The 14,261-nt window shown below is 45.4% G+C and overlaps 1 protein-coding gene across 3 annotated transcripts in view; it reads left to right on the top strand.

Moving 5' to 3' along the window:
- LOC121711585 (cation-independent mannose-6-phosphate receptor-like) overlaps positions 1-14,261 on the top strand; it is a 38,087-nt gene that overhangs the window by 20,386 nt on the left and 3,440 nt on the right. For 2 of the 3 annotated variants that reach the window (XR_006032380.1, XM_042095284.1), the window contains exons 27-46: positions 51-257; positions 462-592; positions 1,254-1,357; positions 1,806-1,957; positions 3,352-3,551; positions 4,705-4,831; positions 5,752-5,883; positions 6,428-6,687; positions 7,994-8,206; positions 8,699-8,854; positions 8,980-9,138; positions 9,265-9,457; positions 9,611-9,763; positions 10,133-10,370; positions 11,038-11,171; positions 11,439-11,556; positions 12,140-12,286; positions 12,522-12,706; positions 12,838-13,024; positions 13,449-13,601. Coding sequence is in view for 2 of the 3 variants with exons in the window: in XM_042095284.1 (XP_041951218.1) it covers positions 51-257; positions 462-592; positions 1,254-1,357; positions 1,806-1,957; positions 3,352-3,551; positions 4,705-4,831; positions 5,752-5,883; positions 6,428-6,687; positions 7,994-8,206; positions 8,699-8,854; positions 8,980-9,138; positions 9,265-9,457; positions 9,611-9,763; positions 10,133-10,370; positions 11,038-11,171; positions 11,439-11,556; positions 12,140-12,286; positions 12,522-12,706; positions 12,838-13,024; positions 13,449-13,601 (3,349 nt within the window). In the remaining variant the exon portion in view is untranslated. The remainder of the gene's footprint in view (positions 1-50; positions 258-461; positions 593-1,253; positions 1,358-1,805; positions 1,958-3,351; positions 3,552-4,704; positions 4,832-5,751; positions 5,884-6,427; positions 6,688-7,993; positions 8,207-8,698; positions 8,855-8,979; positions 9,139-9,264; positions 9,458-9,610; positions 9,764-10,132; positions 10,371-11,037; positions 11,172-11,438; positions 11,557-12,139; positions 12,287-12,521; positions 12,707-12,837; positions 13,025-13,448; positions 13,602-14,261) is intronic. The other variant, XM_042095285.1, reaches the window with a different exon arrangement.

Here is a 14,261-nt window from a genome sequence, read left to right as displayed (position 1 = left end):
TTCTCTTTTGTGGATGTAAAACTTTTTTGTGTTGCACTACACGCTTTCAGGTGAAAACTGTAAAGTCCAGGATCCAAGAAGTAGCCACGTGTTTGACTTGAGCTCCCTGAGTGGACAGGACTACGAAGTGAAGATTGACAAGTATGAGTACCACTTTGCCGTGTGTGGTGGTCTGAAGACTGGGGTGTGCAAGCACAAAGAGGCAGGAGGTGCGGTTGCTTCCTGTCAAGTTGAAGGGTCCTCCCACAGAATTGCTGGTAAGTAAGACCTTCCACTTCCTGTGTGGTGGCATTCGTTTTCCCTTCACTAGCGGTTGTAATGGTTTCAGTTTGATCAATAATTTCGTTTTAGGTTTCAACAATGACATTTGTGCAAAATATTTTAACTTTACTTATACCCACAGCCTATGCCCCCCCCCCCCTGCTTCTGTTATTGAAGTTACACTTTGTACTTTGGCCCAGGCCTTGCTACGCAAAACCTGACATATGAGGACGGACTCATCATGATCAACTATACCCAGGGGGAGAAGTGCCACAAGATTTATGAGCGATCCACTGCCATCCTTTTTACTTGTGACCACAGCGAGGCCGTGGTGAGTCATTATTATACCCAGCCAACTCATGACGGGGAAACTCAAAGCAAACGCTGTGCGAATTATGACTCAGTTTTCGCTCAACATTTCTATCAACACTGCTGACCTTGGTATTTGAATCCGGGCTACGGCCTTCCTCATGTCTCAAACGTCAGCTCAGTTTTGTGGTTTAATGCTAGCCATTTAATTATAGGCCCTACAAGTGGAAAGGGCATTGTGCATATGTCTGTCGTGCCGTGCCATTTGGCAAGAAGTTAAATTTGTCAAGTTATATGAAAACTCAGTCACCTTCACGTCACCCAACGTCACATCTCCGCATTGCTAGCCTACTGGTTGGTAGCTCATGATAACAGATGTAGGCCTGTCTGCATGCCGTTGTAGGCAAGGAAGAGACATAATCAGTCTGACCATTGACCTTGAAAGTGCTTGAATTTGATCTTGAAATAGGCGCACAGTGTCTGCCCAGCTTGAGTCAGTTATGCACTTCATTGCTCCCCTTCACACACACACACCTACACACACAAATACTGAAAATAGGACGATGGTCTTCCATTAATCAATATGTACTAGTGGTGCCCAGTTGTTGCTTCTGCAGGTTATTTATTGACCCAGAATTCTTGCCGTGATTGTGATTGTCTGTGTGATTCTCTTGCCTCTGCAGGGGAAGCCAGAGTACATGAAGGAGACCCCTGACTGCATATACATGTTTGAATGGCACACGGCTCTGGCCTGTCCACCTTTCAAAACAATCACCTGCACCTACAGGTGAAGTTCCAGCACAGCACTGCTCTGATGGAGAATGTATTGCTCTTTTTTTACATGACAAGTAAAGACTTGTACTACAGCACATGACTATAGTACTAATCAGGTAGCATCCTGCATGTGTCTCTGTGTTCCTTAACATGTCATGCCAATTTTGCAAAACGGCCCTTTCAGTGAGACATATTTTGATATGTTGCCCTGCCTTGAAAACCTAAAGACAACAATTTTATCATCAAAATTCTATAGCTGATGTTTTTAGTAAGTTCCCACCGTTTTAGAATATCTTATTAGGATAGATTTTAAGAAACATATTTAAGTTTCTATAACACACAGTGCTCTGGCCATTAAATAGCCTTAGTTGCGGAAATGGCCTTAAATTAAACAAACAAACAAACAATCCTAAACCTGTCCGCATGTCTCTAACGGCGTGTTCCCCTCTGTTCCCCAACAGTGACGGCAACGGCAACTTCTACGACCTGTCCTCCCTGTCGCGCTCCTCCCTCGCCATGTCCAGCAGCAACTGGAGGGTTGTGGCTCATTCTGGCTCTAACGCAACTCGGAGCTACTACCTCAATGTCTGCAAGTCCCTGGTGCCACAGAGTGGTAAGCACTTATGCTAGTGCAGACTTGCACCTTGAGATCTGGCATAGAGATTGTTTGGCAGGCAGCACAGATGTAAAACTGATTGGTGTCATATGAAAGCCCCTGGAGGGTTTTGCTGCAGTACAAAGCGGTAGTGATTTACTAATAGGAAAGCAAACACATGTAATGATGTTATGTACAGTAGGTTGTATCGTTGGACTTGTTCTCTCTTGATGAGGAAGCAATCTCTCAATTGCTTCAGCGAAGTCATCCAACAACATGCCCATTGGATCCTGTCCCGTCCACTCTTCTACAGTCCTATCACACCCGCTGTTCTACCAGCAGTCACACATGTGTTTTTAATGCTTCACTCAGTTCTGAAATAGTTCCTTATTCTTTTAAACAGGCTAGGGTTAAAAGTACACTTAATCCAACTCATGTGAAGAACTACAGACCTGTCTCCCTTCCTTTCTTGTCAAAGGTTTTGGAGAAAGTGGTCTTCAAGCATTCACATACTTATGTGACTTTCTTTATCAGAATAATCTACTAGACCATATGCAGTCTGGTTTCAAGAGTGGTCATTCTACTGAAACTGCTCTTCTGTCTTTGACTGACTCATTGAGAGTAGCTAAGGCCTATGCTCAGTCATCAGTATTAATTCTACTAGATTTAGCTACAGCCTTTGATACTGTTAACCATGACATTCTCCTTTCTATACTATCTGAACTGGGAATTTCTGGGAAAGCTTTTGACTGGTTTGAATCTTACCTTAAAGGGCATTCTTTCAACGTGTCTTGGCAGGGACAAGTATCAAAGTCTCATGGGCTCTACTTACACCACTTCCTTACTCAAATCCATGGGAGCGAATGGTCTCGCCCATCACTGTTATGCAGACGACACCCAAAAACTGAGCTTTTGGTGTTTAAAGCTAAAACAGCTATTCCCCAACAGATTAACATCCAGCTTAACTCAACTTCACTGACCCCAACTAGATCGGCACATAACTTGGACGTTGTAATTGATGACTGACTTAACTTCTCTGAGCGTAGCTTCAATTGCAAAATCATGTTGGTTTATGCTTTGCAACATTAGGAAGATCAGACCTTATCTTACACAAGATTCCACACAACTACTTGTTCAGACCATGGTCATCTCCAAGCTGGACTATTGTAATTCACTATTAGCTGGCTTAACCTGCTTGTGTAATAAGATCATTACAGCTGATTCAGAATGCTGGAGCACGCCTGGTCTTCAATCAGCCAAAGAGGACACATGTCCTCCACAATTCCTCTCCTAGTTACTCTCCATTGGCTCCCTATAGTAGTAAACTATAGTAATTAAATTTAAATCTCTCACTTTGGCCTATAGACACTGACTGAATCTGCTCCTTGTTATTTGGGGTTGTTATATCTCAGGGTCCTGGGCCTGTCCGTCCTCGGCCGCGGCCTGCCTGAGGACCGCAGATGACCAGTACGTCAGCCTGGGCGAGGCCAAGACGGAGCTGCAGTGGGACAAAACCATGCTGGTCTTGAGGTACACCGACGGCCAACTGTGTCCCAACAGTGTGCGCAAACGGACCACCATCATCCGTTTCAAGTGTGACAAAACAAAAGAGGTAGGTGACTCTCACACACACACACACACACACACACACACACACACACACACAAGCCACTCACATTTGAGAACACAGACACAGCCATGTTCTCACTCTCCCTCAGGCCATGTCCACACTATCTCGGATTCGTTTCTATCCGACACACTTTTGTCAAGATTTGCCGATGCTATGCGCTTGTTTTTCAAGAAGTAAACATTTACATTTATTCATTTGACGAGTAGCCTACAGTGAATGAATTAGGTTGCATAGGCTATTAATCCATTGCCAAAGACACTGTATACTGTAACTGGGTAATGATCAAGATGGATTTGTTTGTCACATAGAAGCACTGTGTAATGTTCTACAATGTCCATCACATGAGGGAGACTATTTTGTTTGTTTGTTCGCTTAGCTTAGCACACAAAGCTACCTGGCATTATATTGGGAATTCCTATAAGTAAGAAGCATACGAGCTGTCCATTGCACCCTGGCAGTAAACTTGGCAAACATTGCCTATTTTGGCCCAGTTTGCAGATTTTATCTGGTGGTTATTGCTTCCCGTAATCCATCCCTGACTGTACGTTTGTAATGATTCAGAAGAATCAGAATTACAGTACAGGGTTTTTAACGCTGTATGGCCATTGTTTATCTGGCCTAGCAACAGTAACATAGGGATGCGGGACTTGACAAAGGGGATGGTCATGAGATTTACGTATCAGGGGTAATAACGTGGATGCACATCGTGTCTACTTCGAAACTGACACTGTGTTTGTGGATGCGGAACAGATTTGTTTCTGAAATTCGTGAAACTGATCCGGCCTAGTGTGGACGTAGTCTCTCTCTCACGCTCTCTCTCACGCTCTCTCTCACTTTCTCCAGGTTCATTGACATGGCCATTTAAATGGAAATAGTGTTGGCAAAACATAAAACATATACTGTAGTATGCTAATATAGAAAACATAATAACACTGCATCATGCAATACGTGTGTGTGTGTGGTTACAGCATAAACACACACACACACACACACACACACACACTGTTTTGGGGCATTTTCACACACTCATATGAAGCATGTACGTGTACGTGCACATAGACTCTCTTCCTTGTGCTCAGTGTTAAGCTGCTTAATGTGCCGCTGCTGAATGCTGAATGTACCCCTGTGGCTGCAGGACTCGGAGCCCACACTCACCGCGGCCCAGGAGGACTGCAGCTACACCTTCTGGTGGCCCACGGCCGCCGCCTGCCCGCTCAGCGCCAGTCACCACGGCGACTGCCGCGTCACCAACCCAGCCACCGGTTAGTCACCCGCCACGTCACTCAGACAAGCGCACGTCCTCGGGCTCCGGCCACTCCCATCAGCACGCTCATGTCCTGTCTCATTTCCTGTCACTCCTAGGCTCCGGCTCCTCATGGCCTTCCCAGACTTTTGCCCTGTAGATTTATCATGATCAGGAGCCAGTTTTTGACACTCAACACAAGACCGCAAATGTAAATGACTTTAGCCATATTTAGAAACACATTTACTTAAGGCAGAATTACAGAAGTGTAAACGGGGGTGAAGTAGCAGGTCCATAAAAGTGGGAGAAAGAATTTTAACAGTGTATCTGCTGAGCGTTATCTGATTTGACAAGCAGCAGGGACATGACAGAATTTGATTAAACTCTTTTGGAATTGCTGAAAGCTTTTTGACCGAGGAAGCAAAATGCAGCGGAAAGCCGAGACAGATCGACGGCGCAACTTATTCAGGCACAGGCGACAGAAGCCCCAGAAAATGAAATGACCTGCATAGCAGTTGTCAGACAGAAGTTACTACAGCCTCTGTAGGGCTTGTAGAGTGCCTTAGGCTCTAGTGACGGTGAACAATGGCATTTCCAATCTCTATAATTAGTACAGCAGTACGGTATTAGTACAGTATGCCTTAAATAAGTTGGCCTAGAGTACCATTCTCCATGAACTACTCTGAAAAATCTATGCCCCAAAACCTGTTCGTCTGATATACGACCAAGAAGAGGAAATTACTTCCAGTTACACTTTCTATATTATGTCATTTGTTTTGCCTAGATGAAGTGCACAATGCTTAAGATTATTGCTGTTGTAATGCTGTTCATTTTTTAGCAAAAGACACAGTTATGTTGTGGATGTTGAAATGGTAGGAATTGACATTCACACCCTGTGTGTGTGTGTGTGTGTGTGTACTGTACTGTACCCCCTCCCAGGTCACGTGTTTGATCTGAACAGCCTGAACCAAGACGGCGGATACATTGTGTATGACAACGAGGACCCCAAAAAGATGATCCGGCTCAACATGTGCTCAGAGATGAAAAACGCCGGCTGCACGGAAGGAGCCGGTCAGTTGGCCCACACACGGTGACTTGTGACTTGTGTTGAGCAGGCAACACGCTCCTTTCACACTCTGCTTGCCTGGGATTCCTGTGTGATCTGTTCAGACACAGCTGGGTTGGGATCACTGGAATATGTTAGGGGGGCGGGGGGGGGGGGGGGGTTGTGGTTAAAAGATTAAACCAATTTGGTTTAGTGCTTTCCAGAATGTGTTACCGTGTAAGATTGTTTCACGTCAGCACGAGGCTCTGATGGCATGGGTGTCGTATGTTGTGTGTTTGGGTGACTGATTACTGGGGGGGGGGGGCGTGCTTAGATGAGCTGCATTCCGTGCAATCATTTACACCATTCACGTTTACACAAAATGTTGAACTGAATGTTCATAGAAGATTGGACATTTCTGAAACGTTTGCTGGAGGTTTAGTGGTACTATCAGCCTCTGTAAAAAAGGATGTTTGCGAGGATAGATGATTGCTAGGAAATAATTTGTTGTTGATTGATTGATTGATTGATTGATTGAGTGTGTGTGTGTGTGTGTGTGTTTCTGTACAGCTGTGTGCATCAAAGACAACAAGTCTGCTGTGAACGGGGGGATGGTCAGCAAGAAGTTGTCCTACCTGGACCAGGTGGTGCTGCTGACCTATGAGGGTGGAGATGTGTGCGCAGCCAACCGCGAGCTCAAGCACAAGAGTGTCGTCAGTTTTGTGTGCAAAGACGGGGTGGACGCGGGCAAGCCTGTGCTGGTAGGCACGGACAAGGACACGTGCGTTCACTATTTCTCCTGGCACACCTCCCTCGTCTGTGAAAAGCAGGTAAACGCATGGGACTGTGTGTGACTCGTTGTTCTCTCGAGATTATCGTCATGCAAAGAAACACATCTCCTACCTCTGCCAAGTTTTGATTATTATATAGGACAAGCACACCACAGAATCTCTCTGAATCAACACGGCTGGGCTTTCTTGCTCAGGAAATAGAAAGACTAAATTTCACTAGGTGCTTCTTAGCTGCTGCCTTGTATTCCTACCATGACTGTGGAGGTTAAATCCACTCTCCATTTCTATCACTCCTTTAGAACTAGTTCCTGACTGAATTTGTGAAAGGAGAGGATTGTAGTAAATGGTTGTCAAATACTCTCTATTTTATTCCAAGGGGTTAGTTACTGGATTATGGTACAGCCTTATTTCCTTTAGCCTTGTATGCGATTGCATACGACAGCATTTGCATTAATCCAAATAAACAAATATATTTCATTTGTGTTCCCAGAGTGTTGAACCCTGTTGACCGTAGTGGTGTTTCAGTGGCCACTTCCTCGTCAACTTGAGAAGCACAAACACATAATAGATCTTCTCAATCAGAAAAGAAGTGCCTGAGGCACTGATGCCTATTACTGATTACACATGCTAACCGAGCCTGACTCTGTGTTCACTAACCAGTCTGCGTAGCTCACATGCGCTTCATCTACGCATGCATACTGTAATTACTGATTTGGGACAGGTGGCATCGAGTTAACACGCGTGAGGCCTCTGGAATGTGGAGTTACTGAGTAGTATTCTTTTCCCTAAATGGAACATCTGTCAAGAAGCCATCGTGTGCCATGTGCTCTTTGTTTACAGTGGGCAACAACCAACCAACAACCAAGTCTAGGTTTTCATTTGAGTTTAATGAGAGTTTTTAAATTAATATATTATTGGTTTCTGTACCTTAAGACCGGCCATCCAAGCAACAAAAGTAATAATATCAAATGTCACTTTGAATGTTGATAACAATTCATATTTTGAATGATAAATTATTCTAAAATCAGCACCAACCTCCTTGCTGTTAAAATGATCAGTTCCTCATGATGTTGCCAATCTGCAAATCATAAATATAATCTGTATGCCACCTTGAGATCACACACAGAGGTATGCTTGTCCATGTTTTCCCATCATTAATACCATGTTTTGTGTAGAAAGTGCACAGCACAATCTTAAGTGTGAATGTATTATTGGCACCAGAGGCCCATAGTATAGTAGAAGTTCTCTCCTGTTATTTAAAAGTGAAGTCCGAAGGAAGCTTGTGCTAACTCAGGCAGCCTTGTGCTGACGTAAGGTCTGATGTGGTCCTGTGTTACCTGTACAGGTGAGGTGCTCCGTGTGGACAGGCATGGACCTGATCGACCTGCGGCCTCTGATTCACACCACTGGATCCTACCTGGCCACGGACGAGGACGTCGACAAGGAGAACTCGCCTGACTTCTACATCAACATCTGCCAGCCCCTCAACCCCATCCCCGGAGTCCTCTGTCCCCCAGGAGCGGCCGTGTGCATGGACCCTGACAAAGGCCAGCCCATTGTGAGTTACCTGCCCTTACTCTGCATGCATATTCATGTAGACATCATAAAGTTATGTTACATTTTCAGGCCTGTACCAGAATAGTGTTTCCGTCAGTACATAAAACACATTATACTCTTCTTGCACAGACAAAGCCCACTTCAAAAGCACTAGCTGTGATGCTGACTGACTGTTGAGTCGCCCCAGAATTAGATAAGGGCAGGGTTCCCACGGGTCATGGAATTGCTGGAATATCATGGAATTCTGTCTATTCCAGAAAGTCAGGGAATTTGCTTATTTTTAGGGCAGTCATGGAATATCATCAAATATCACCAAAATATATTAATACAAATATGTCCAGTGTTTTAGTGTATATCTGGTTATTAGCTTTACTGCTTGCTTGAGTAACCCAACTTTATTTACTTAGTTTGCATTTGTAACAATCAGTAGCATGTGTCAAATGTCAAAGTTTGACCAGTGTGTTTACACCTGTCCTGTATTTGTCCTGGTTAGGATATTGGGCGAATCACATTCCAATCCACTCCAGAGTACAACAGCAACACGGGCAACGTGGAGATGGTCTTCCAGAGCACCACCCCCTGCAGCCAGAACGCCTCCCTGAACTACACGTCCAAAGTCATCTTCAGCTGCCAGTCAGGCACTGATCTGGTAAGATGCACACCTGAGACTCTGCAGTCTGTGCCAACGCCACTGGTGTAATGGAAAGGTGTATATTCATGGCACTATTTAGTCAGAGTGATAAATGTGTGTGTATGGGTGTGTGTGTCTGTCAGGGTACTCCTCAGATGATCCGACAGCAGCAGTGTCTGTACGTGTTTGAGTGGGCCACTCCTGTTGTCTGCCCAGAGATCTTGACCACCAGTGGCTGCTCTCTCCATGTCTCCCAGCTGCAGTATACCTTCAACCTGACCTCTCTGTCAGGGCTCGTGCAGGTATGTGTTCTTACCCCCCCCCCCCCCTAAACGTACACACACACACACAAATGCACGCACACACAACTCCCAATGGCGTATTACACATGTGGTTGGGAAAATCAGTGATTTCCTGCTGTCCTCCAGGTGCCCGCCAGCTCCTACAAGATAAACGTGTGTGATTCCATCCCTGACTCGGCCTGTAACAACAGCGCCGTGTGTCAGATGGACGGGGCCTCGGGCGTCTCTTTCGGCCACAGCAAAGCCATGAGTCTGGACTACAAGCGCCAGGACCAGACCGTCATCATGACCTACGCAGGCGGGGATCCGTGTCCTCCAGGTCAGGCATTTCCCACTGTGACCCTCACTGTAACTCTGACCTCCGGTGCCAAATAGTCTGTTCACAGTGTGGTTTTGCACCATTCCCAGGACCTGACTAAACATGCAACAAGTTCTGCTGACTTATGTGAAGTGACTGTGTTTTCCTCTACAGTAACAGACAAGGGGGATATGTGCGTTTTCCCTTCGCAATACCTGAAGAAGACCTTAACAGAATGCACCACTGAAGGCATGACTGAACAGCGGCTATGGTGCCCCATCACCAGTGACTGGAACAAGGACCACCAATGGGGTAACTGCGCTACAGGTGAGACCTGCTCACACATCAGGCAAAGCAATGGAAAACGGCTCAGTTAAATGGATTCAATGAAGCACTACTACCTAAACGTTATCAAACATGCCTAGACTTCCACATTTCCACAGGCAATGACTATTAAAACACATAAGGGGTCGAGAGCAGACACACACAGCGGCTGTCAAGGGAGGTTGCAAATAGATAGATAGATAGATAGATAGATAGATAGATAGATATATAGATACTTTATTGATCCCTAGGGGAAATTCAACAATTCAAATGGTGTTTCATGAGCTTTATCATAACCTGTATGGGCAACTAGTCTAAAGCCCTTTGTTACACTCTCTGATGGACGGCATGGCGCTGTACTTGTTTCGTTGGCAGAGAGCACGAAGCGTCAGTCCACTATCTTGTTCACGTGCAACCGGACTGCGGGGCGGGGCAGCCCGGAGCTTCTGAGCGAGACGAAGGGCTGCTCCAGCACCTTCCGGTGGAACACCAGCACCGTCTGCACCCCTAAGAAGATGGAGTGCCAGCTGGTGAGCCTCCACAAGACCTACGACCTGCGCACCCTCTCCTCCCTCACCGAGCCCTGGAAGTTCAGCAGCGGCACTGACCAGTGAGTCCCCCTTTCTCTCTGATTGTAACGTGTGCGTGTGTACTATATACAGTATATATGTATATACATTAAGGGTGTCACGATTTCAATTTTATATTGAAATTGATCGAAATTACATCTTAATCTCGAACTTCGAACTTCAAAGTAGAATCGACGATGCAGCCACACCCCCAATGTCACGTCCAGCATGTATGCCAAGAAGACGCACAAACACACATGCACGTGCTGAACTGCAGTACACTACACTAACCTTGGGTCTCTTCGGAGTGTGCTGAAACAATCAAATTATCATTCTGTGTAGTTTCATTTCACTATGTATCTCTGTTTTAGCCTAATGTTAGTTCTGTTTACATTACAACCTCGCGGGTGGAACGGTTTCAGAATGAAAGCCCCCCGAAACAGAAAAGGAAAAGGCCAAAAAGAGTGAATAACATAAGGAATGCATTAATAGTAATATTAAAAAAAGATCGAAAATCGAAACGTGACTTTAAAATCGAAAATTACATCGAATCGAGGATTTGGAGAATCGTGACACCCATAATATACATGCACACGGTTTGCTGTCCTTCTTTGCATGTGTTTCTGTTGCCTATTGTTTCTCCCTCACTCCTGTTGTCATGGCGAGTGGAAAATGCCCCCCATGTTCCATCTCTGGTGTCTTCTGCAGGTATTACATTAATCTGTGTCAAAGCGTCCACGGGGGGCTCACTGACTGTCCAGAGGGGGCCACTGTGTGTCGCAAGAACAAAGGCCAGACCCAGACCCTGGGCCTAGTCCATACCCAGACCCTGGAGTACCGCGGTGAGTGCAGGATCAGGTCTCGCTGAGATCCTTCATCATAACCTGTATGGGTTACCTTTCACCTTCCCATGTCTAACCATGACCTTGGGGACCTATTTGCAATTATTTCATCATACAGTAGTCTGAACCATGGGAGAGCTTTGAACATTAAAGGGTTTGAGCGTGAGAAATAAGGGTTCTATGGCTTTGTAGAATTGTTGTATTACTGTCACTCCAAACTGTAATGTGTAAAATATAAACCAGTACTCTCTCTCTTCACAATACTAGAGGGGAAGATTCTGGTTAACTACACAATGGGAGATGCTGTGTGTGGGAGTGACCTTCGTGCCAAAACTATAATTCAGTTGACATGTAGCACCATAACTGGCCATCCGAAACTCCAGAGGTAAGTCTCCCTAAGTGTCACTGCACATTGGCTGTTCTGCATAAACATTTCAAGGAAATCTGGTTTCCTCATGTCAAATGCATATGGCTTGAATTAGGCACACTAAAGACTGGGCATCACATTGAAATGAATAACTCTGGTATTTGGAAGTCTAGGCCACGTCCATATAAATGTGCAGGGGTTTGCAAAAATAGAAGGCAAAAAGATTTGCACAATTCTGCTCTGTCTCGGCTATCATAGGGAGCAGGCAAATATGACTGGGACGAAGATGTTTTGTTTATCCTTAAATGTTATGAATGTTGTCTTAAGTGTTATAAAATGAAGGACCAGTAACAGTATGTAAGCCATGACCTGTCACCTTGTAAATGGCTCTTCCCAGAGTATTTGGATCTTGTTTATCGTTGTGTGTGCGTGTGTGTGTGTGTGTGTGTGTGTGTGTGTGTGTGTGTGTGTGTGTGTGTGTGTGTGTGTGTGTGTGTGTGTGTGTGTGTGTGTGTGTGTGTGTGTGTGTGTGTGTGTGTGTGTGTGTGTGTGTGTGTGTGTGTGTGTGTGTGTGTGTGTGTGTGTGTGTGTGTGCGCACAGAGAGGATCCTGTCGCGTGTGAGTTCTGGTTGGAGTGGGAGACACGAGCAGCCTGTGCTGTTGAGCAGCAGGAGGTGGAAATGGTCAATGGCACCATCACCCTCCCGGACACCGGAGCCCGAATTAACCTGGGGGACCTGTACACCAGGTAACACACACACACACACAGACACACACATGTTATGAAATTAAAATCCTGGTCACATATCTACCCAGTCTTGGTCTTGCACATTGAAGCTCAATATAGTTACGTATTACTGTGATGTGCATTGCAAATGTCCATCCAAGGCTGATCTGTAGCATTAGAACGAGTGATGCCTTTTAGACGAGACTTGCATGGGTTTATGAGACTGTCCTAGAATGACTTGTCTATTGGTCCTCAGATTGCACCAGGCCACAGGAGACATCAGATCCAATGGAGACCGCTACGTCTACGACATCCAGCTGTCCGGCATCACCAACAGCTCGGTCACCAACTGCATGGGGGCCTACATCTGCCAGGTGAAGGTGAACGGTAATTGGCACCGTAAGATTGGCTCCTCCAGCAAGGCCAAGTACTACATCAAAGGTGAGCCCACTCTCTCATGGAGCCATCTTATTCTGCTGAGTAGCAATCAAAGATGGACCTCCCTAATCTTGGGGATCTTGTAATGACCTCATCGGGCATAATGAAGTGATTTTGTCCTTCTCCTCCCGCAGGAGGGAACCTGGACGTGTTGGTGCCGTCCGTGTCGACCTGTGGTCGGGACAGGAAGCACACGGTCTCGTCGGCTATCCTGTTCCACTGCAACCCCGAGGCCGGCGAGGGCATCCCAGAGTTCCTGCTGGAGACGGACCTGTGCCAGTACCTGTTTGTGTGGCACACCTCCAGAATGTGTGACTTTTTGTGAGTGGCTCTCTGCACTCTACTGATTTCAGTAGTCAGTCTACTCTAGTGAACAGTTATGTGTGTGCCAGCATGGATGGTGGTGTTCACGTAGGCCTACCTAGAAAGAGAAGGGAGATTCTGGTTCAGGTGTCAAAAGAAAGTGCATTTCATGTGCTCCATATGATCAATCTCGAACACTCACATCTCCTCCCAAATCACATTGGGCCATTCTGCAGCAGCGGATTATTTGAAGCTGCCGCCACAGATGGAGAGAACTTGTCCTTGTGCCAACATCTAGTCGGAGGCAGCCCAGTTTATAATAAATGTTATGCTCATTGATATCTGCCCAGGAACAGCATGTGTATGTGTATAATGTGTATAATATAATGTATATGTGTACAGTAGGGTGAGGGTGTTGAAGTGTTTACTGTGCTTTCAACAGCTCTAAAGACAAAGTCATCGATGGCACAGGGACAGACTCGGAGGCCGATGGTTTGTCCAGCAGGAGCCGAGCTCTGGGGGCAGTGCTCAGCTTGTTACTCATTGGACTGACCGTGTGTCTACTCGTCCTGCTTCTGCATAAGCGAGAGAGGAGGTACACACGCACACACACACGTATACATTTATCTTCAAATAGGGATGTAACGGTATGAAAATTTAACATCACGGTTATAGTGACCAAAATTATCACGGTTTTCGATATTATCGTGGTATTTTTTAAAAGTGTGTTCAATATGTTTAGAAAGCACTAATAGGCCTACACAAGCTGAAATAGTTTCAAAAAGTGTGACAGCATTTACTATATTACAAAATATAGGCAAAACCTTATCAAAAGTGCAACATTTAACCAGGGATGCTGAAACTCGTTTTCAGAGGGAGGGTAAAAAATTGTTACTGAGTAGATTCTTTTATTCTGGTGCATTTTAAGATGGCCTATTGCTACTGGAAGGGCATGTTTTCCTTCACATTCCTAGGCCTACATCCTGACTGCACAAACAAACCTGGCTGAGCTGAGCATTCTTAATTCATAGCATAGCGTTGTGTGTTGTCCCATTCACTTTTTCCTTGGTCATGTTTAATTGGCTTTGTGCCACATTTAAATCCATTAAGTAGATAACAGAATCAGTAGGGTACCAGTTTTGTTTCATTGTACCAGGCCTACTGTATGTCAAAAGCAGGCTTGGATGAAGCTGGGAAGGATTAAACACACGGTTTCCACACTGTGGTAATCATCCGTGATGATCATGATATTTTA

This window comes from Alosa sapidissima, chromosome 6, assembly GCF_018492685.1.
Source record: "Alosa sapidissima isolate fAloSap1 chromosome 6, fAloSap1.pri, whole genome shotgun sequence".
Taxonomy (NCBI): Eukaryota; Metazoa; Chordata; class Actinopteri; order Clupeiformes; family Clupeidae; genus Alosa; species Alosa sapidissima.
This window is presented reverse-complemented; position numbering and strand designations above follow the sequence as displayed.